This window comes from Lolium perenne, chromosome 1 (assembly GCF_019359855.2).
Source record: "Lolium perenne isolate Kyuss_39 chromosome 1, Kyuss_2.0, whole genome shotgun sequence".
NCBI lineage: Eukaryota > Viridiplantae > Streptophyta > Magnoliopsida > Poales > Poaceae > Lolium > Lolium perenne.
The window spans coordinates 85,794,964-85,817,341 of NC_067244.2; the positions used below are offsets into that span (position 1 = coordinate 85,794,964).

Below are 22,378 nucleotides of genomic sequence, written 5' to 3' on the forward strand. Positions count from 1 at the left end.
TCCTGATCATGCCAGATAGCGCAAAGCCCTTTGACGTATATTGCGACGCCTCCAAGACTGGTCTTGGATGTGTGCTTATGCAAGAAGGCAAGGTTGTATCCTACCTCTCAAGACAACTCAAGCAACATGAACAAAACTACCCAACCCATGACCTCGAGCTTGCTGCCGTGGTCTTAGCCTTGGAAGTTTGGCGTCATTACCTCATGGGTAATCGATGCGAGATCTACTCCGACCACAAGAGCCTCAAATACATATTCACCCAGAAAGAGCTAAACATGAGACAACGCCGATGGATCGAATTGATCAAGGATTACGACATGGAGATTCACTATCACCCCGGCAAGGCCAATGTGGTAGCGGATGCTTTGAGTCGACTGCCGTGTCAGTTGAACTCCATGCTCGCAACCGAACAGCCCAGCTTGCATCAAGAGTTTGAACAGTTCAGACTTGAACTTGTTAGTGAAGGATTCCTAGCCAGCATAGAACTGCAACCCACCTTGGTTAGTCAGATCAAGGAAGCCCAGAAACACAACGCTAGCATCGACGGAATCAAGAAACAGATAGCCGCAGGAAAAGCCCCCGGATTCACCGTAGACGAAGCCGGAGTCCTTTGGTACAAAGAACGTCTCTGCGTACCATCGGACTCTGACTTGAAACAAGTCATCCTGCAAGAAGCCCATGACACCCTTTATTCAATCCACCCCGGAGGTACCAAGATGTACCAAGACTTGAAGGAGCAATTCTGGTGGCATGGAATGAAGAGAGAAATCGGCAGCTATATCGCCAAGTGTGACATCTGTCAGAGAGTCAAGGCAGAACATCAACGACCCGCCGGACTGTTACAGCCACTCCAGATTCCGGAATGGAAATGGGACTCCGTAGGAATGGACTTTATCACCGGACTGCCCAAATCCAGCAAAGGCAATGATTCCATATGGGTAGTTGTCGATAGATTGACCAAAGTCGCCCATTTCATCGCCGTCAAAACCACTTACCAAGGCCCAAAGTTAGCTGAACTATACATCTCCAGAATAGTCGCCCTGCACGGAACCCCGAAATCGATAGTGTCAGATAGAGGATCACAGTTCACCTCAAGGTTCTGGCAGAAAGTGCATGAAGGACTAGGCACCCGTCTGAATTTCAGCACCGCCTATCACCCTCAGACCGACGGACAGACTGAGAGAGTCAACCAGATACTGGAAGACATGCTGAGAACATGCGTACTGGAATACGGATCCAAGTGGGAAGACTGCTTACCTTACACAGAATTCTCTTACAACAATAGCTACCAAGCCAGCCTACAGATGGCCCCCTTTGAAGCCTTGTACGGAAGGAAATGCCGTACCCCCCTGAACTGGTCAGAAGTCGGAGAAAGCCAAGTTTTTGGCCCAGATGTTCTTCGTGAAGCCGAAGAGAAAGTCCACACGATTCGCGAGTATCTCAAGACTGCGCAATCAAGACAGAAGAGCTACGCCGATAAGAGACGTCGGGAGATGACCTTCGAGATCGGAGACTTCGTCTATCTCAAAGTATCTCCCTTGAAAGGAATGCAGAGATTCCAACTGAAAGGAAAGCTCGCACCCCGATATGTCGGACCTTTCAAAGTCCTCAGCCGCCGAGGAGAAGTATCCTATCAACTGGAGCTACCGGAAGAGATGTCGGCTGTGCACGACGTGTTTCACATCTCACTCCTCCGGAAGTGCCTTGAAGTCCCTGAGAAGACCGAAGTGTTCAAGAACATCGATCACCGATCGGTGGATATCAACCAGGATTTGACATACCACGAAGTGCCGATTCGCATCCTGGAAGAAGCTTACCGAACCACCCGTACCCGAAGTATCAAGTTTCTGAAGATCCAATGGAGCAATCATACCGAGGATGAAGCCACATGGGAACGCGAAGACTTCATGAAGAAGGAGTACCCAGATCTCTTTAGTACCTAACTTTCTTTTCGATCTCGGGACGAGATCTTTTGTAAGGGGGAAGGGTTTGTAACATCCCAAATTTCAATAAAAAGAAAGTTAGAGAATTCCAGAGAGCAAAATTTCAAACAAACAAAAACTTTTTAAATTGCATATAGTGCCATGCATAGGACTTGTGCATTTGAGTGATATGCCATGATGAGTGTTATTATTTTTATGTGCTATACTCTAAAACCCTAATGTGATCATATGAAGATCACCAACTAAATAAATCAAAGAGGAAGAAATTCACATAAATGAAAAACCCTAAAAACCCTCACATATGCTCTATGGCATTTTTATAAATTTTGACCCTAGACCATTTTGGTCTTCACCATTAGTTGAATAATGTTACTAAACACTTATTACAACTTTTGGAATCAAAGAATCACAATTCAAATAATTTCCAAACACAAATCTTGCTCACATATGATAATGGTCAAAATTGACAATTATAGTCTGATCACTACTTTGAGCCATTGCAATTCAATTTTCTCAAACCAAATCTTGCTAACTCTTTGCACCATTTCAAAGTCAACATCAAGGTGAACACTTTTTGTAAAGATAACCATGCTAAAATCTTTCTTGATCATTAGCTATGCTCATCCAAAGTTTCAACTTTTTAACATATGTAACAATCTCCCACTTATCAAATTTTGCAAAACTTTGAATTAAACTTTGCCACCACCACCTCTCATCATCTCTGGTCAATTACAACTCATCTAAACACACACCATTCAAATTTAGCAACTATTTGAATTAAACCAAATTTAGACAAAATTCACAAATTTCCAATATGGCACTATTTGCCACTATTGCAAATAGTGATCTACTCCACCTAATCTACCCCAAATCTATTCTACATTGTCCCCTGGTCCCCTTAATCCCATTCAATGCCAAATAGAACACTAGGGAGAGAGAGAGGAAGGCTAGACATGGCCATGCCGGCCATGTCGCCCAACCCGACGCTCTCCCCTCTCTCTTCTCTTCCTCTGCCCTGGCCCTGGTGCCACAGCTCGCCACCGCACCTCCCTACCCCTTCCTAGCACCGCCACGGTCGAGCTCGACGACGACACTGGCCGGACGACGCGCGCCCAGGACGCGCCCAGACGCCGCTCGTGTCGCGCATGCACGTGCATGGACGCGCTCTGGCCACCTCTCGCCTGGCCACCTCGCGCTCGCCCTGGCCCCGTTTACTAGCCGTTGAGCATCACCACGCCACCTGGACGCCGCCAGACACTCGCTCGACCAGACCCTGGGCCGCCGCCGCCGTAGACGGAGAAGAAGATCCCGCCACTGCCGCGACATGCCTGGAAGCAACGCGACCCAACCAAGCCCTGCCCGACCAAGCTAACGCCGCCAATAGCATCGCCAGGAACCGTAGAACACTGCCGCCACCTCGCCTAGCTCTCTAGCTCGCCAGAGACGCCGCGCCATGGTCGACCACCACCCTGCCCCGCAGCACTCTCGCATTGCTATAAAAGGAGACCTCCCCTGGACAATCTAAGCACACCACCGCACTCACCACCTCTCACTGCCTCTCAACCACCTCACCACTCTCTCGATTCACGCCGGAGCAAGGCCAATCTGGAGCTCGCCGCCGCGGAAGCTCTGCAGCAATCGCCGGCGAACCAGACCACCTCAGGCGACGCCACCTGTACCTGGAGCTTCGCCGTCGTCCACATCTACCCCGAGCACACTGCCATCCCTTGCTGGAGCAGTCGTAAGCCCTCCGACCCCCTACCGCCGCCGCCAGAGCGTCGGGTTCTCATCGGAGACGATGATGAACCACGGCCGTAGATCTTTGATCTAATCCAACGCATCATATTCACCCATACCGTTTCGGGTTTAAAACCCACTGACGGGTGGCCCCCGCTGTCAGGCAGCCCGCGCGTCACTGGACCGTGGCTGGGCTGGCCTTGGGCCGTTTTTAAATCTTTCAGCCCGTTTAGTTTTCCCGCCCGGCCTTTTAATTCAAATTCGTTTTAAACAATTCCAAATGAATTTCAATACTGCCTCCACTTTGAAAATCAATAGATTTAAATTGGCTAAACCAAATTCAATGAATTTTATGTTGTTGGAAAGCTAATGAAATTATCTACAAAATGCCACTGGTCTCATGACCAGATTCATTGTAGAATTAATGTGATAAAAAGAATAAGGCAGGGACTTTTCCCTATTCAAATAATTATTAAAAATCAACCAAAATAGATATTAAGTTAATTCCAACTCTAATAGCTCACATTTGACTTACACTAATTGATTATGCAATAAAATGGTGTGGTCACTTTGCATGATCCTGCCCTAGTTTAATTAATGGATAATATGGCTAGTTTAACTAGTTGATATTGTCCAAAACTATTAAAGTAAATTATGTGGAGTCTTATACTTCATTTAAACTTGTCTCACATGAATTCATGGGATGTTTGGACCCCTGGTCCCAACTCTCTTATATGAATTACTTGAGATTTAAATCATATGTAGTATTATTAAATGGTATGAGGTGAGCTACCCCATTTAAATCATCTTCTCAAATGATGATGATGAACATTTGACTTAGGTCAATATAAGTTCATACATGATTGTGTGAGAAATTAAATCTTAAGAAGATTTCAATGAGAGGAAATTATTTCTCAAGAACCCTATGGAAACTATCATTTACATATTTGATACAAAGAAGTAATTTCTCCTCAAAAAACACAACCCATGTACTCTAATTAGATTACTTGTGTGCATAGAATAGTTTGTGTGTTTATATGTGATATACGGAATAGCCATTGAATTAGTGAGTAATTATACTCGTATTCAAATTTAGACGCTAGCACCGGAGAGTACACCGAAGAAGAAGGTTGCTACCAAGAGGAGGAGGAGGAACAGTATGAGAACTACCAAGGCAAGCTAATATTCTTGCAAAGTGCAAAGCCCCTTGGGGCAAGGCACCATAAATCTTATCTTTTCTTACATAAGCCTATCCCAAGTTTTTACTTTACAAGTTTTACTTGTTGTTTTCCAAGAGTTACTTTTATAGTTAACTTTGGTCAAAGTAAAGGATGGTTACTAGAGTAGTGAAGTGGTCTCAATCAAGCAAAGCAAGATAGCACCCCTCAAGATTTAGAGCTAGTGCTAATGAAATAAAACTTGACTACTCTAGATGGGAACAATGTGAATTGAAATGAGTTTGAAACCTTGGAATGATGATGCATTCATTGAATGATTTTTGAAGGTGAATATGACCAAGAGAAGATGGTGATTTTTGATAAACATGATGTTGGTTTGAATGCGATACATTTCCAATTATTAAGTACCCCCACAATACCTGATTATGGGTAGGGCTTAACTGGAAGTTTATGCATCTTAGTATGGGTTCCCTCTGAACACACGTCATAGGGGTTACGCTTGAGGCTGCCTCCGTTGTTGAGAAATGATGTGAAATTGAGGTGAATTGTACGGCCAAGCCCTGTGCAGCCCAGGTTGACAGTTGGTCTTCACTGGGAGGCCAAGCTCATGGGGAGAGGTGCTCATACTAGGATTTGTAAGTGAAAGGTTATGGTTGATGATCCGCGTACTGTGTTACGATGATTCGGGGTAATCCCGACGGATGAAATCAAATGTTGTGGCACAAGTGTGCAACCTCTGCAGAGTGTAAACCTATTCGAATAGCCGCGTCCACGGTTACGGACGGTTGGAAAGGCCATACAGTTTCCGATGTCATATCTTTGAAAATGATGTTGAAAGATGATGGTGAAATGACTTGTGGTGAATTGAATTGAAATCACCACTTGAATGATGGGAATGACACTAATGTTCCCACTTGAGTTAGGGGGTGTTGTTTTTGGCTTCCAAAATCCAAAAGCCAAAAAAAGCACCTATTTAGGTGCTTTTGGTGGCTTTTGCCAAAGCCAAAAGCCAAAAAAACCACAACAAACACCCCCTTAGTTAGCACTCGAATAAGCTTTTCTCAAACATTTGTGAACTAAAACTAGCTTTATGCAAATAAACTAGAGCTTAGCAAACCTTACTAGAATGTCTAGCACTTACATTAGTAGTAGTTTGCGAGTACTTAAAGTACTCACGGCTTTTTCCCTGGCTATTCAAATGGCCAGAGTATGACGAGGAACAAGGAGATGACCAGCAGGACGCCTATGACAACTAGAAGTCTTCCGACGTCAAGCGTTGGCCTGTGGACTAGAGAGTCCTTGTATCTTACGCTTCCGCTATGAACTATGAACTTGTGTTTGTTCGTTGATCAATAGATCAACTATTCGTGTAATATGGATCATTTGATTCCAAATTTGTAAGACTTATGGTTTGTAATGAATGATGACTGCGATACTTAACTATTATGCCTCGCAACAACAATATTCCTGGGATTGCGATGTATGACATAATAGGCATCCAGACTTAAAAATCCGGGTGTTGAAAGAATGCCATCCAACCACTTAGGCATATTTCAATGGGAGCTCATAAGTTGTACCCCGCGTACCTAAACAGGCAAATAGGTTGCGTCCCTTCTCATGGGAAGAACCCCGGTCGAAGCGTCCATGGTCGGACTGCCACTACACTTGCAGGACTCAAACTAAGGCGAGACAAACTACTACGCTACGCCCCGTCCCACGTAAGGGTAATGTGGTTGTACTGGCTAGGTCCGGTTAGGTGCTCAGTCACCAAAGTTTTTCGAAAACAGTTTTCTCCACTTGCCTCCAGCAACTTTTCTTCCCGAAAACCTTTTCCTTTTCATAAACTCACTTGGGCAGGGCTAACCCATTCCAAGGTTTTCGAAACACTTCTTTCATGAAAACAATTTCACAAACCTTTTTAAAGAGGGCTCCCGACCTATAGTCCGACTTTTCTTTGAAAAGCGGCGACAAGGATGATAAGGTGCTAAGCACCATATCACTAGCAAGTGTTGGATCAGTAGGTATCACGAGGGCTGCACCCGTAAGGGTGGAATAATAAAACTTTGAGTGGCGGAACCACTCACATAAATAAATAAAAGACATGCAATTTAACAAAACCTGTGATAATGCAAGAGTAAGATGATTAGGATGAGACATGCATCAAGAGGTGGCTTGCCTTGATCAGCAAAGTGTCCCTGGCCTTCTTCCTCAAATCCTCCAAATTCACCTCCTCCTTTATTTCCGGCAGTGTCCGAATCTAGCATCGCAAAATAAAAAGAAACAAGCAACAAACCAAATCAACAAACCATCACAGAATAGATCACACAAAAATTTGGTAAAATCACAGTATGTAAATGTTCACAATAACAAGCTACTGGAAGTGGATTCAAAAATTTAGGGTTTTAAAACAAAAGTCATAATTTTTATAAAAACAGAAATGAATTAGGAACCATTTAAATGGTCTAAATCTTTCTGTAAGTCATAAAAATGCATGCAGCATACCTACTGAAAGCTAACAAAATTTATAACACACTTGCACAATAATCACTTGCAAATAATTTTTTAAATAATTTAGACAATTTAAATGAAACAGAAACCAGAGCATACAAATAGCTAGGCCCACCAGTATCAGAGCATCACCAACCAAAACCAATCATGCCCCTGGATAGCTTAAGTTAAATGTGATCTAACCCCACTGGTTTGGTATTTTTCTGATTTGTAAAAGAATTTACAAAAATCAGACACTGAAAAGATGCCCTGTTTCAGTAATAAATTCCCCATGCTTAAACTAAAATTCTTAAAATTATTTCCTTTGGCATAGAAATACCCTAACAGTATATGTACCAGAATCACTTGGCTTTGATCCAAAATCATTTGTAGTTTTCAAATTAAAAATCACGGAATAGCTCTCTGGTTGATATTTGATCTGTGAACCAAACAATAACCAGAAAGCTTATGCAAGTGGGACCGGTGCCAAAAGAAAGGTACTCACATCTGTAGCACAACAAAATTGAGCTCATGCAAAAAGGGTCTATACACAACTCATACTATTTAATATGGCTATACTGCAACATTCTAGTAATAGATTTATCTACACATGTATACAGAGAAACATCACATGCATGCATTTTTTTGTGGTTACGAAATTGTTTGTGATCAACCAGAATTTTGAATCACCTATTTTTAGCGCTCGAGGAATTTAAAAAATTTCAAAATCTAACGCAGTATTTACTGGGAGAAATAACAGCAGAAATAAAATGAGAAGGGGAGGGGCCCGAATCTCTGGGCTCGCCAGATTCGGCACATCTCCACCGAGACTGGGCGGGAGGGGCGGTTTTGAATGGCTGGGACGGGGCCCTTGCCTCGTCAGCGCACGGGGCCCATGGAATCTGCATGCATGTGGAGGTTTTCTCCCTCCTCGCGACGTGGGACAACGGCGGAAACGCTAGCTACTTCCGGTGGCCAGTGTGCTCACCTCCGGTCGCAGAAAACGGTGGGGGCGGGTGCGTTGGACGCGGCGGAGCTTGCTCTTCCGAATGGAGGTGGTGGCGACGAAAACAGAACGGGTCGGAATGGCGGTCGACGGTGACGGGCGGCTTACCGTGGGCTCGAGGACGCCCAGCACGAGGCGCATGATGATGCGGCAGTATCTGGTGGCACTCCTCGACAGGGAGAGGTGCGCATGCAAGCTGCTGGACAACAGTGAGGTTGTGGACGAGCTCCGTGGTCGGGGACGGACTCGACGGACACGGCGGCTCACGGCGATGGCGGACTTGCCGAGTCCTCGGGGTGTCCTGGAAGAAATAAACGGGGGAGCGTGAGAAGGAGAACATCCGGGCGAGTTCACGTAACAGAGAGGGAGGGAGAGGGTAATGTGGTTCCGACGGCACCCTTCGCCAAACGACGGCGGTGGTAGGCGACGAAGAGCACGGAGAGCAGAGAGAGATTGAGCCTCTCTCCGCTCGGCCTCGGTCCGGGAAGTGGAGTGCGAGTGAAAAGAGGGAGTGGTGGCGAGAGGGTCTCGCTAGGGAAGGTCGGGGCGCTTAAAAAGGAGCCACCGGCGTCCACGGTGCGCCGGGTCCGGCGAGGGAAAGAGGGCGAGCGGCAGCACGCGATAGGGCGAGCTAGGCGGCGGGGCTACGTGTCCGAGCGAGGATGCCACGCCGTGGACACACGCGCACGTCATCTGCAGCGAGAGGGAGGAAGATGGCACGGGTTTTTCGGCCGCCAGCAAGGTATTCGACAGAACGACGGGACGAGGCGTCGGCGATAGCGTTCACGGGTTGGGTCGAGGCTGTCGCTGCGTGCGTCTCTGATGACCCACAAGTATAGGGGATCGCAGCAGTCTTCGCGGGTAGTATAACCCAATTTATTGATTCGACACAAGGGGAGACAAAGAACACTTGGAAGCCTTAACAGCGGAGTTGTCAATTCAGCTGCACCTGGAAACAGACTTGCTCGCAAGAGTTTATCAAGAGTAATGCAGTTTTATAGTAGTAGCGATAGTGAAATAACAAAGAAAGCAGAGTAACAGAGACAGCAGTAGTGATTATAGTAAACAGCAGGATTAAAATACTGTAGGCACGGGGACGGATGACGGGCGTTGCATGGATGAGAGAAACTCATGTAACAATCATAGCAGGGCATTTGCAGATAATAATAAAACGGTGTCCAAGTACAAAGTAATCAATAGGCATGTGTTCCAATTATAGTCGTACGTGCTCGCAATGAGAAACTTGCACAACATCTTTTGTCCTACCAGCCGGTGGCAGCCGGGCCTCAAGGGAATCTACTGGATATTAAGGTACTCCTTTTAATAGAGTACCGGAGCAAAGCATTAACACTCCGTGAACACATGTGATCCTCACATCACTACCATCCCCTCCGGTTGTCCCGATTCTTGTCACTTCGGGGCCATTGGTTCCGGACAGCGATATGTGTATACAACTTGCAGGTAAGACCATAAACAATGAATATCATGATGAAACAATAACATGTTCAGATCTGAGATCATGGCACTCGGGCCCTAGTGACAAGCATTAAGCATAGCAAGTTGCAACAATATCATCAAAGTACCAATTACGGACACTAGGCACTATGCCCTAACAATCTTATGCTATTACATGACCAATATCATCCAATCCCTACCATCCCCTTCGGCCTACAGCGGGGGAATTACTCACACATGGATGGGGGAAACATGGCTGGTTGATGGAGAGGCGTCGGTGGTGATGATGGCGATGATCTCCTCCAATTCCCCGTCCCGACGGAGTGCCAGAACGGAGACTTCTGGCTCCCGAGACGGAGTTTCGCGATGTGGCGGCGTTCTGGAGGCTTTCTGGCGACTTCGACTTCTCTCCGTGCGTTTTTAGGTCAAAGGCAATATATAGTCCGAAGGAGGGCGTCGGAGGCCGGCCGAGGGGGCCACACCACATGGCCGCGCGGGCCCCCCTGGGCCACGCCGCCCTATGGTGTGGGGCCCTCGGGCCTCCACCTGATTTGTCCTTCTGGCTCCGTCAGTATTCTGGGAAAATAGGGCCTTCTGCATAAATTCCAAGGATTTTCCTGAAAGTTGGATTTCTGCACAAAAACGAGACACCAGAACAGTTCTGCTGAAAACAGCGTTAGTCCGTGTTAGTTGTATCCAAAATACACAAATTAGAAGCAAAACAATAGCAAAAGTGTTCGGGAAAGTAGATACGTTTTGGACGTATCAACTCCCCCCAAGCTTAGCTTATTGCTTGTCCTCAAGCAATTCAGTTAACAACTGAGCGATAAAAGAACTTTCACGAACACATTTGCTCATATGATGTATATATTCTCATGCTATGGCTAACACTTAGGCAGTTCATAATAAGATGCATGCAAATAAGATCATCTAACAGCTATGTCAATCATGGAGAGGTACCAACAATTAATAATAAGCATCATGAATCATGTATATAAGCAGGATTGCAATGTTCATAAGAAAGTATGATAAAGTGGTATCTCGCTTGCCCGTATTTGATCGGCAAAACATAAATGCCCAGGCACCTCTGGAGTTCATAGAAAGACTAGAAGTAGTGATTGTCAAAGATAAAAGCATCAAAGTTATACCACAATCAATCATATTTTGAGACAAGCATATTATACTAAGAATGACAGTTGTGCTCTCAAGATAGTGCTCAAAGAAAGAATGGAGACACAACACAAAAGTAAAAGATTGACCCTTCGCAGAGGGAAGCAGGGATTAACATGCGCTAGAGCTTTTGTTTTGAAAACATATAGAGAGTATAAAAAGTAAAATTTTGAGAGGTGTTTGTTGTTGTCAACGAATGGTAGTGGGCACTCTAACCCCCTTGCCAGACAAACCTTCAAAGAGCGGCTCCCATTTTATGTTTATTTTTGTGTGGCACTCCTTCCAACCTTTCTTTCACAAACCATGGCTAACCGAATCCTCGGGTGCCTGCCAACAATCTCATACCATGAAGGAGTGCCTTTTTATTTTTAGTTTTATTATGATGACACTCCTCCCAACCTTTGCTTACACAAGCCATGGCTAACCGAATCCTTCGGGTGCCGTCCAACAATCACATACCATGGAGGAGTGTCTATTTAAGTTAATTAATTCGGGACTGGGAATCCCATTGCCAGCTCTTTTTGCAAAATTATTGGATAAGCGGATGAAGCCACTAGTCCATTGGTGAAAGTTGCCCAACAAGATTGAAAGATAAACACCACATACTTCCTCATGAGCTATAAAACATTGACACAAATCAGAGGTAATAAATTTTGAATTGTTTAAAGGTAGCACTCAAGCAATTTACTTTGGAATGGCAGGAAATACCATGTAATAGGTAGGTATGGTGGACACAAATGGCATAGTTTTTGGCTCAAGGATTTTGGATGCATGAGAAGTATTCCCTCTCGATACAAGGCTTAGGCTAGCAAGGCTATTTGAAGCAAACACAAGTATGAACCGGTACAGCAAAACTTACATAAGAACATATTGCAAGCATTATAATACTCTACACTGTCTTCCTTGTTGCTCAAACACTTTTACCAGAAAATATCTAGACCTTAAGAGAGAACAATCATGCAAACCAATTTTAACAAGCTCTACAGTAGTTCTCCACTAATAGGTTTAAACTACATGAAAAAAAATTAATCATGATCTACTTGAGAGCTCAAAACAATTGCCAAGTGTCAAATTATCCAAGACATTATGAGGCATTTTCTGTTTCCAACCAAATAACCATAAATGCAACAGCTTCCAACTTTTATCATTGAACATTAAAAGTAAAACGAAGAACAAGTGTTCATATGAAAAAGCGGAGCGTGTCTCTCTCCCAAACAAGGATTGCTAGGATCCAATCTTATTCAAACAAAAACAAAAATAAAAGCACACAGACGCTCCAAGTAAAGCACATATGATGTGACCGAATAAAAATATAGTTTCAATAGAAGGAACCTGATAAGTTGATGAAGAAGGGGATGCCTTGGGCATCCCCAAGCTTAGACGCTTGAGTCTTCTTGAAATATGCAGGGATGAACCACGGGGTCATCCCCAAGCTTAGAATTTCACTCTTCTTGATCATATATCATCCTCCTCTCTTGAACCTTGAAAACTTCCTTCACACCAAACTTCTCATAAATTTCATTAGAGGGGTTAGTACTCAAAAAAATTGAATCCACCTTGGTCCTGTAGTGACACATTGCAAGAACTCAATAAAACATTAGCTACAGCTCTCCACGTGTAGAAAGCCTTGCTTAAAGTCCACAAGAGACAATGCAAAAAACAGAGACAGAATCTGCCAAAACAGAACAGCCAGTAAAGACGAATTTTAAAGAAATACTTCCGTTGCTCAAATCAGAAAACTCAAAACTAATGAAAGTTGCGTACATATCTGAGGAACACGCACGTAAATTGGCATATTTTTCTGAGTTACCTACAGAGAAAACAGCCCAGATTCGTGACAGATAGAAATCTGTTTCTGCGCAGAAATCCAAATCTAGTATCAACCTTCGATTAGAGGCTTCACTTGGCACAACAAAACACAAAACTAAGATAAGGAGAGGTTGCTACAGTAGTAAACAACTTCCAAGACATAAATATAAAACAAAGTACTGTAGCAAAATAACACATGGGCTATCTCCCAAGAAGTTCTTTCTTTACAGCCATTAAGATGGGCTCAGCAGTTTTGATGATGCACTCGCAAGAAATAAGAGTCGAAGCAAAAGAGAGCATCAAAAAGCAAATTCAAAACACATTTAAGCCTAACATGCTTCCTATGCATAGGAATCTCGTACACAAATAAATTCATGAAGAACAAAGTGACAAGCATAGAAAGATAAAACAAGAGTAGCTTCAAAATTTTAAGCATATAGAGAGGTGTTTTAGTACCATGCAAATTTCTACAACCATATTTTCCTCTCTCATAATAATTTTCAGTAGCTTCATGAATAAACTCAACAATATAACTATCACATGCAGCATACTTTTCATGATCCACAAACATATAATTTTTATCAAGCTCAAAAATAGTGGAATTAAAACTTTCAAACTTTCTTTTATTAATAATATAACAAGGTAGTTGATCAATCTCAAGAGATATGGGACTCATAGAATAAGTTAAGAACTCTCAAATCCCATTTTCATTAGTAGTACAATTAATAGTATCAAGTAACATAGGACCATCATCTAGAGCTTTATCATAAACATTTGCTAAGCAAAATTCTTTAGTACCATGCATTTCAACATCAGGCACAAACAAAGCATTATCATAAGATTTATCAAAGTAGCATGGATTATCATAAATAACAGTAGCATAATTATTCTCACAAGTATTACTCATAGGTACTATTTCAAGAGAATCCACAGGAACATACCATTCAACCTCTTTTGGTAAGCATGGAGGACAATCAAATAATGTAAGAGATAAAGAGTTACTCTCATTAGAAGGTTGGCATGGGTAGCTAATCCATTCTTCCTCCTTTTGTTCATCACTCTCCTCTTCTTTTTCATCCAATGAGCTTTCAGGTTCATCAATTTCCTCCTCTTTTTCATCCAATGCGCTTTCAGGTTCATCAATTTCTTCTTCCACCGGTTCCTGCAAATTGTGAGTGCATTCTTGTGCATTAATGAGTCTCTCTTTATAATCAATGATATAAGGATTATCACTGAAGCATTCTATGCAACAATTAAGGATAGAAGAGACATAATCTTTAAGGTCCTTACAAACAACACAAGTTTCATAATTCTCAACCATGAAGGATTCGATCTCAGAAGCTCCCATAAATACGACAAATTGTTCTACCTCTTCGAACCCATAATGAATATAGCAATTCCGATTATAGTTCTTAATTAAAAATTCCTCACTAAAGCCACATTGAAATTTAAGATGTTTAGTATCCTGTTGAGAGCAACAGTTTATATCGTGGCATTTAAGCAAGATTTTAGCAATTGTATTCACTTTTTCTATCATAGCACTCATTACTTCACCAGCTCTTGATTTTCTATAGTTATTATAACATTCTATAAGCTCCAAGTAAGTTGTAGGTTCTCCCATAACAGCAGTTTTTAATTTTTAGGTTTTTCAAATTTTTATGGATTTTTGGGTATATGAGGAAAATAAAACAAGACGAAAAGAAACTAAGCAAAATAATACTAGACAGAAATAAACTAAGCAAAACAAAATAAAACAAAACAAAAGCAGAGAGAGAGGTAGAGTGTACTCCCCAGGTGAACTTATGAGTAGAGCTATGCCTCCCCGGCAACGGCGCCAGAAAACAGTCTTGATGACCCACAAGTATAGGGGATCGCAGCAGTCTTCGCGGGTAGTATAACCCAATTTATTGATTCGACACAAGGGGAGACAAAGAACACTTGGAAGCCTTAACAGCGGAGTTGTCAATTCAGTTGCACTGAAACAGAGTGGCTCGCAAGAGTTTATCCGGTAATCAGTTTTATAGTAGTAGCGGTAGTGAAATAACAAGACAGAGTAACGAGAGACAAAGAAGAGTGATTATAGTAAACAACAGGATTAAAATACTGTAGGCACGGGGACGGATGACAGGCGTTGCATGGATGAGAGAAACTCATGTAACAATCATAGCAGGGCATTTGCAGATAATAATAAAACGGTGTCCAAGTACAAAGTAATCAATAGGCATGTGTTCCAATTATAGTCGTACGTGCTCGCAACGAGAAACTTGCACAACATCTTTTGTCCTACCAGCCGGTGGCAGCCGGGCCTCAAGGGAATCTACTGGATATTAAGGTACTCCTTTTAATAGAGTACCGGAGCAAAGCATTAACACTCCGTGAACACATGTGATCCTCACATCACTACCATCCCCTCCGGTTGTCCCGATTCTTGTCACTTCGGGGCCATTGGTTCCGGACAGCGACATGTGTATACAACTTGCAGGTAAGACCATAAACAATGAATATCATGATGAAACAATAACATGTTCAGATCTGAGATCATGGCACTCGGGCCCTAGTGACAAGCATTAAGCATAGCAAGTTGCAACAATATCATCAAAGTACCAATTACGGACACTAGGCACTATGCCCTAACAATCTTATGCTATTACATGACCAATCTCATCCAATCCCTGCCATCCCCTTCGGCCTACAGCGGGGGAATTACTCACACATGGATGGGGGAAACATGGCTGGTTGATGGAGAGGCGTCGGTGGTGATGATGGCGATGATCTCCTCCAATTCCCCGTCCGGGCGGAGTGCCAGAACGGAGACTTCTGGCTCCCGAGACGGAGTTTCGCGATGTGGCAGCGTTCTGGAGGCTTTCTGGCGACTTCGACTTCTCTCCGTGCGTTTTTAGGTCGAAGGCAATATATAGTCCGAAGGAGGGCATCGGAGGCCGGCCGAGGGGGCCACACCACATGGCCGCGCGTGCCCCCCCTGGGCCGCGCCGCCCTATGGTGTGGGGCCCTCGGGCCTCCACCTGATTTGTCCTTCTGGCTCCGTCAGTATTCTGGGAAAATAGGGCCTTCTGCATAAATTCCGAGGATTTTCCTGAAAGTTGGATTTCTGCACAAAAACGAGACACCAGAACAGTTCTGCTGAAAACAGCGTTAGTCCGTGTTAGTTGTATCCAAAATACACAAATTAGAGGCAAAACAATAGCAAAAGTGTTCGGGAAAGTAGATACGTTTTGGACGTATCAGTCTCCGAGGTGGTGGCGTGCTGTGGCGAGTGTAGCTGACGGCGGGAGCTACCAGAGTGAGGGCGTGAGGTAGTCGACGTGGTCGTGGTCACCGCGGCGTGCACGACATTGGTTGGTGGTCTGCGGGGCTGTTTGGTTCGAGGGAGCGTCCAGAGCGTGCCACAGAGCGAGAGAGAGGCGTGCAGGGAGTCGTCGTGGTCACTGGCCCCGTGAGCGTGAGCAGCAACAAAACGAGTGTGGTGTACCGGCCATTTCCATGGGTGTGTCCAAAAGATGGAGGGGACAAGGGAGGGAGCTAGGGAGCTAGGTAGGGTAGGAGGAGGGCAGTGAGGTGGTGTCGGACGTGCATGTGTCCAGGACTTGTCCTGGCATGGGTGGAAGCATGCACATCGGCTGCATGTGCTCACCCAGCCCCGGCTTCCTTCTCTCTTACTCAGACGATGGAAAGGCCATGCAAAGATGATCAAGGGATTTGTCCAGGGTTAGTGCAGATCGATCATGAAGAGATGCAGGTGATGGTATGGTGGTGAATATGTTAGTATAGGGGAAGAGAGAGAGAGAGAAATGGCATGGCCGGTTCTCCTCCTTCCAAAGCAAGATTGGACAAAAAAAGAAATGGTCAAAGATTGTGCATGTCGATCAGAGATGCATGTGAGAGAGAGATCATGTGAGGGTGTAATGGTGATGATAATAGAAAAAGAGTGAGAGACATGGGAAGGGATGAGAGCATGGCCGGCCACTTTTAATTTGCAAGCCTAAATGGCTCACCGGGTGCATAGGTGAAGAGAGTAAGGAAAAAAATGAGGGAAAGAATTTTGAGAAAAGAAAATAAGGAGTAGACATTTTTTTACTAGGGCATGGTCTATGTGACCATTTCTCAACCTAAACCAAGTTTCAGATTTTTAGGCAAAGCCAACCTCAAGTGGTAATGGTCAATGCAAGGATGGATAATGGGATGAGATCATTAGCACAAGGCTGAGAAATTTTTCAGATTATCAATGGAAGAAAAGATGAAAAGAAAGGGTGGAAGGAATTTTGAGAGATTCATGATCTTGGAAGATCATGATCACATGAAATGTGATTACTTGCTCTAGGGTGTTTGGCATGGTTTATTTAGATAAACCAGAATGAAGAAAGGAGTCACATGTGAAAAGGGTTTTAGGGTTTTACACACAAGTGGAGATTTTCGCAAGCAACAAACATACATACTCTACAATCAATGGCAAGATCAACTATGCATGCCAAGAGTTAAAGACGGAAAAAGTTTTTGTTGGCCCAAAAATTTGCATTCCAAAATTTTAAACCAATGCACAAAAGTTGGGTTGTTACACCTTCCTTCGCGATCGCGAAGACAACCACATATATAGGCGCACTTAGGTCAAGACGAGTGTAGGGACCCAACGATTGACGACGTAGGAGCCACGAGAGGGGAGTAGGCCCTACTCATTTGGCTAGGTATGAGGTCACATGGTGGGCTTTGTCTTGGACTTACCTCTGCTTTAGGCCCAAGTGCTACATGTTTTCATTTTGCATAAAAACTTTCGCACGAAAAATCTCATGTCCTTTAAAGTTCACGAAGGTCTGTGAAAGTCAAAATACAAAAACATGGTTTTTGTGCCCAAATAAAAAGGATCTTTTAGGAAAATCTCGAAAATCATTCTAAATCATGATTGTGACCACTTATATGATTGAATTATGCTAGAATATGACATAATGAACCACAAAGAACATACAATATAATGCATTTATGCATCGATGGGGTACTCTCACGTCTCGTAGAACTTAAAAATGTTGTATGACTAGATTACAATGGGCAAAACTTGGACCAGACATAGAAAAGGCCTATGGAAAAAAAGTTAGGCCCGAGCCCGACCCCATCTAACTATCGAGCCTATAAATCGGACTAGCACCTGCCCCGCAAAGGCCCAACCCTTGCCTAAATCACACAAAATGTAAACCCAACCCCGCCGTAACATTGAGCTCAAAAATCAGGCCCAAGCCCAGGGCAACAAGCAAGGCTGGCCCGGCCCAACCCAAGATTTTCGGACCGGGCCGGGCTGCCCATGCCAGTGGCCAGGTCTAGACTAGGTTGCCTACTCCTACGGTCCTACCTAGCGCGTGCGGGCCACGCCGTTCTCGCAATTTCAAATCTCGCCCTTCTTCCATGCCAAACGCCATATAAAGCTGTCCCCCCAAAACTCTCCAATCAAAATCAGCAAACAAGCCAACGCCTCCGTCATTCCTCCCCAATCCCAATCCGCCAGAGATTCAGAGAGCGGAAACAGCCACTCGGGTAGGAACACTCTGGAAGCTTCGAGAAGCCTCCCGCACGGAGACATGGAGACAGACGAGCAGAAGCCGAGGCCCGACCAGCTCCTCCTCGCGCTGCGCTGCTCCAAGGCGTCGCTCCTCCTCTCCTCCCTCCGCCACCCACCACGCCCGACGACGAGCCGCCGGAGTTCCTCCTCCTCCTCCTCCGTGGTAACCCGGATCTCCGCCCCTCCTCCGTTTTCGCGTACTCTGCGCAATGCTTTGCTCGGACGCGTCTTACCGATGCGCTTCCCGTCCTCGCAGGAGTTCGAGCTCCGGAACGCGCGCCTCATCGACGTCGACCTCGCGGCCGCACGGCGCGAGGCCACCGGAAACACGCGAACATCCGCTACCGAGCTTCTCCTCGTCATCGCTCTGGCCCCACTCATCCTCCTCTTCGTCGCGCTTCTACTAGCGGCAGCGGCCGTGTAGGCGGCGGCGCGCGTAAGGGATCGCTTGATCCGCGTGCCAATTGCCGACGTCGTGAGGTTATGCGGCGACAAAATCCAGTGACGCTGTGTTTAACTTCCCCTTCATGGACTCCGTAAGTTGCCGCTGTTGTATTGCTTTTCAATCGAGAAGGGAACAGGTACGGGAATTGTGTTTTGGGCCTGCTCATCCATCAGTTTTGGTGGGATCCATAGATGTGCGTTACGTGTTCGATCAAATGCTTGCTCGTCTGTAGATGTCTGTACAAAGCAAGGCCTCGTTGTAGTGGTAATTAGGAATGAAACCAAATCATGCCGTAAGAGACGATGGCTGTCTCATTCAGTTACATCAATTTGCTCTTTCTGATTGATGCATATGCAGAAATAATGCACGGATATATCCCTTGCAGCGTTATTGCCATGAATCATAGATTGTGAAATTGTGAAGTTGCTAGTATATGATTTTGCTTTGAAGTGAAACATGAAGACATGCCGTAAGAGACGATGGCTGTCTCCTTCAGTTACATCCATTTGCTGTTTTTATTGATGCATGCAGAAATAATGCACGGATATATCCCTTGCAGCGTTATTTCCATGAATCATAGATTGTGAAATTGTGAAGTTGCCAGTATATGATTCTTCTTTGAACTGAAACATGGAGGCATTGAACTCGCATGGATTGCTCTGAAAACTAGAGTCTGCCCTGTGGCAGTTTTTATCCTATGAATTTCTCTGGAGTACATTGCACCAGCATCCTCATCAGGACCGGCCATTCCCTTTTCTCCGTTGCATGATCTTCTTTAGAAACAGATGAGTGTTTGAGAGCATAGATACGCCATAACTTCTCATATGCTTTTCTTCAGCAAAATAAGTTCTCGTATGCCCCCATAACAGCTAGAAAAGATAAGTTTCAGTGCTTAGGATGTGATATGAGCTCAGAATTACCCCCGACTGCTCATTCGGCTCAGTCCAGCTGTACATGAACTAGGTAAACAATTTGATGTTCTGCCAGTATTGCAGTTATTTGTTTCCAAATTATTTGCTGTGTTTTCCTCTGCGTTTTACTACTAGTTTGGCTTGTCAGGGCTTGTTTGTTGCTTTAGTTATGCCCAGAAATACAGAACTCAGGGAAAATTACTACTAGTAACCAGACTATACTGTATTGCATTTTTCATATTTTACTGAGCTTTCTCTTATAAACCCAAATTGATCTGTAATATACAGTTTCCTTATGTCCAAGAAATAAAATGAGTTCTGGAACTTTAATTTGATTCCAACATGTGTTTGCCTGAAACAAGTTGCAATTTGCATTTTTGCCGCATCATATAATGTCCTAAGACCTTTAGGTGCACTCTGCACTATCTATGATCCTTTGGAGTTCAGACTTTGTTCATCTGGATGATATCTTGTGTTGCTGCTTTGAGTTGAGCACAACCTGCAAGTTGTTTCATCTGCAGACTAAACAATGCCCGAACTGTAGTAGGCCTGAATGGCACCCGGTCTCTGACATGTTTGATACTACTTGTCAGTGACAAGATCAGATGCATACATATTCTTGTGAATGATCATATAGTATAGTCATTTTCGTTGGTATGGTGAGATAGGTTAAAATAGAAAATACAGTTAGCAGTACGCCTGCAGTATGCAGAGGTGTGGTGCTGACCTGGTTAGAGCCAGAATGTGCCGTAATAGTAATCAGGCATGTTTGGTTTTTGTCCTGTTTAATTGATTATGTATCTATCATGGTTATGTCCCTACCATTTGGTGTTGAAGTGCACTACCCACACTTTGGCAGTTTTAGCAAGCCTTCTAGCTATTGGCATGCCTGCAATCCCAATATATCTACTCCAAAGTATTTGATGTTGAGATCTGGGCATTGCTTAAATTCCGCTTTAGCTTTTGGCACAAACTAAGCATGACTAAAACCAGGTAATAAGAATATGTCCAGGACACTGGCTAAAAATTAGTTCGAAATGAAGCAAATACAACTTTCATTCTAGAGATGTGCGTTAAGAATATGATGGGTACTATTGTTCCCACATATACATTAATTTCCTCTTATCACAGGATTAAAACAATGCATAAACAGGATTGTACGATAGCAATGGCATCCCTCTTCACCCTGCAGGGTTAGTTGTTTGGTTACACCATAAAAACATGTCGAAACTCGGCAACATTAAGAGTTTTTCCACGAGGCTTGACTCAGCAAAAGAACCCTGCAGGATAGCACGTCAGAAGTTTTTCAGATCCGGGAAAAATTGTTGCAAGACGATGCTACATGCACATAAAAAATGTTGCCCTTGTTTTTTTTTTTGATGCACTGATCAGACGCTCCAGATTTCTTTACTGAACCAGATCCGACGGCTGGAGACCGGTTGATAATCCCCCGCAGTGGCGAATCTATGATGAAAATGGAGGATATCCTAAATAATCATGGACATAGGTTCATACCATTTAACACCGTGGAGTTTGCAATAATTGAAGCAACCCCAGTAAGTTAGTTCTATAGAGAAAGGTCGTGTATCTTTGCCCCACATGTCCATTTGCTAAAGTTGAGATATTCAACAAACATGATGCCACAGGTTCAACTTAGTTTTAACAAAACAATCTCTTATCAACTACTCCTATGTTTCCAAATTATAATATGATGATTTGGTAAGCTAAAATAGCCTACCAAAACGTCTTATAATTTGGGATGATGGTATTAGATAGAGTAAAACGCTTCGGGAAGTTGCCATCGATGAGCGTATTAGTCACGAGCTGGGAAAATGGCAAGTATTGGTCACGAAGTTGCAGAATCGTGTCTCGTAAGTCTTTCCGTCAGGACGGCCGTTATGTTGGTGACGTGGCGCCATCAGTGGTCACGTGACGCGCCCGTGCGGCCGGCCCGTAGCAAAAAATCAGACAGAAATTATTGTAACATTGTAAAATCAATATAAAAATATCTACAGGCCCAAATTTAGCAAATAATATACCGTTGGATTCAGAAAAAGGAGTAGACCACTTTGGTACTGCTGGTTTGCACTTTTGCAAAACTTACAGATATTCAAATTTTAATGAGTGTTTATGGTGTTTTTGACATGATTTAAATTCAGTAAATGCGTTTAACATTAAACCAATACCAAATGACTCATATTGAAATTCCCCATCCACTAGTATGCCTGTGGTAGAATTTTGAAACTGAAACTATTTTCATCATATTTTTACTGTTGTGTTAAAATGCATATTTAAAATCATTTTGAATTTAGAAAATTCCATATGAAGTGTTCTAAATCAAATTTTGCGGTATGGGCAAGAGTGTGTGTCGTGAAGCGCCGATAGCTCAGCGCTGCTCTCCAGGCCACGCATGCTCTGGACACAAAAATTTGATGGCAACTTCGTGTACTCTATTAGATAATAATATTTATCACACAATGATAAATATAATTTGTGAGGCAATCAGATCAGCTTCTTTTTGAACTTATTTCCCTCTCTAACTAACAAAATTTTGAGCTTTGATCATTAACCATGGTTTAGGCACAACTTTTTTAGGATGTCATCGTAAAAATGGAGGGTAGGCTCAGAGCCCATCGCAGCCTAGCTGTGCTTGCCCATTTCGCCGTGATTTTTC

At 43.8% G+C, this 22,378-nt stretch overlaps 1 protein-coding gene across 1 annotated transcript; it reads left to right on the forward strand.

The window, feature by feature from the left end:
• The first annotated feature begins 18,227 nt into the window (after positions 1 to 18,227).
• LOC127304255 (uncharacterized) lies at positions 18,228 to 19,119 on the forward strand. Its single transcript, XM_051334953.2, has 2 exons — positions 18,228 to 18,511; positions 18,605 to 19,119. Exons 1-2 carry the CDS (start codon positions 18,368 to 18,370, stop codon positions 18,770 to 18,772), a joined length of 312 nt encoding a protein of 103 aa, XP_051190913.1. The 5' UTR covers positions 18,228 to 18,367; the 3' UTR covers positions 18,773 to 19,119.
• The last annotated feature ends 3,259 nt before the right edge of the window (positions 19,120 to 22,378 follow it).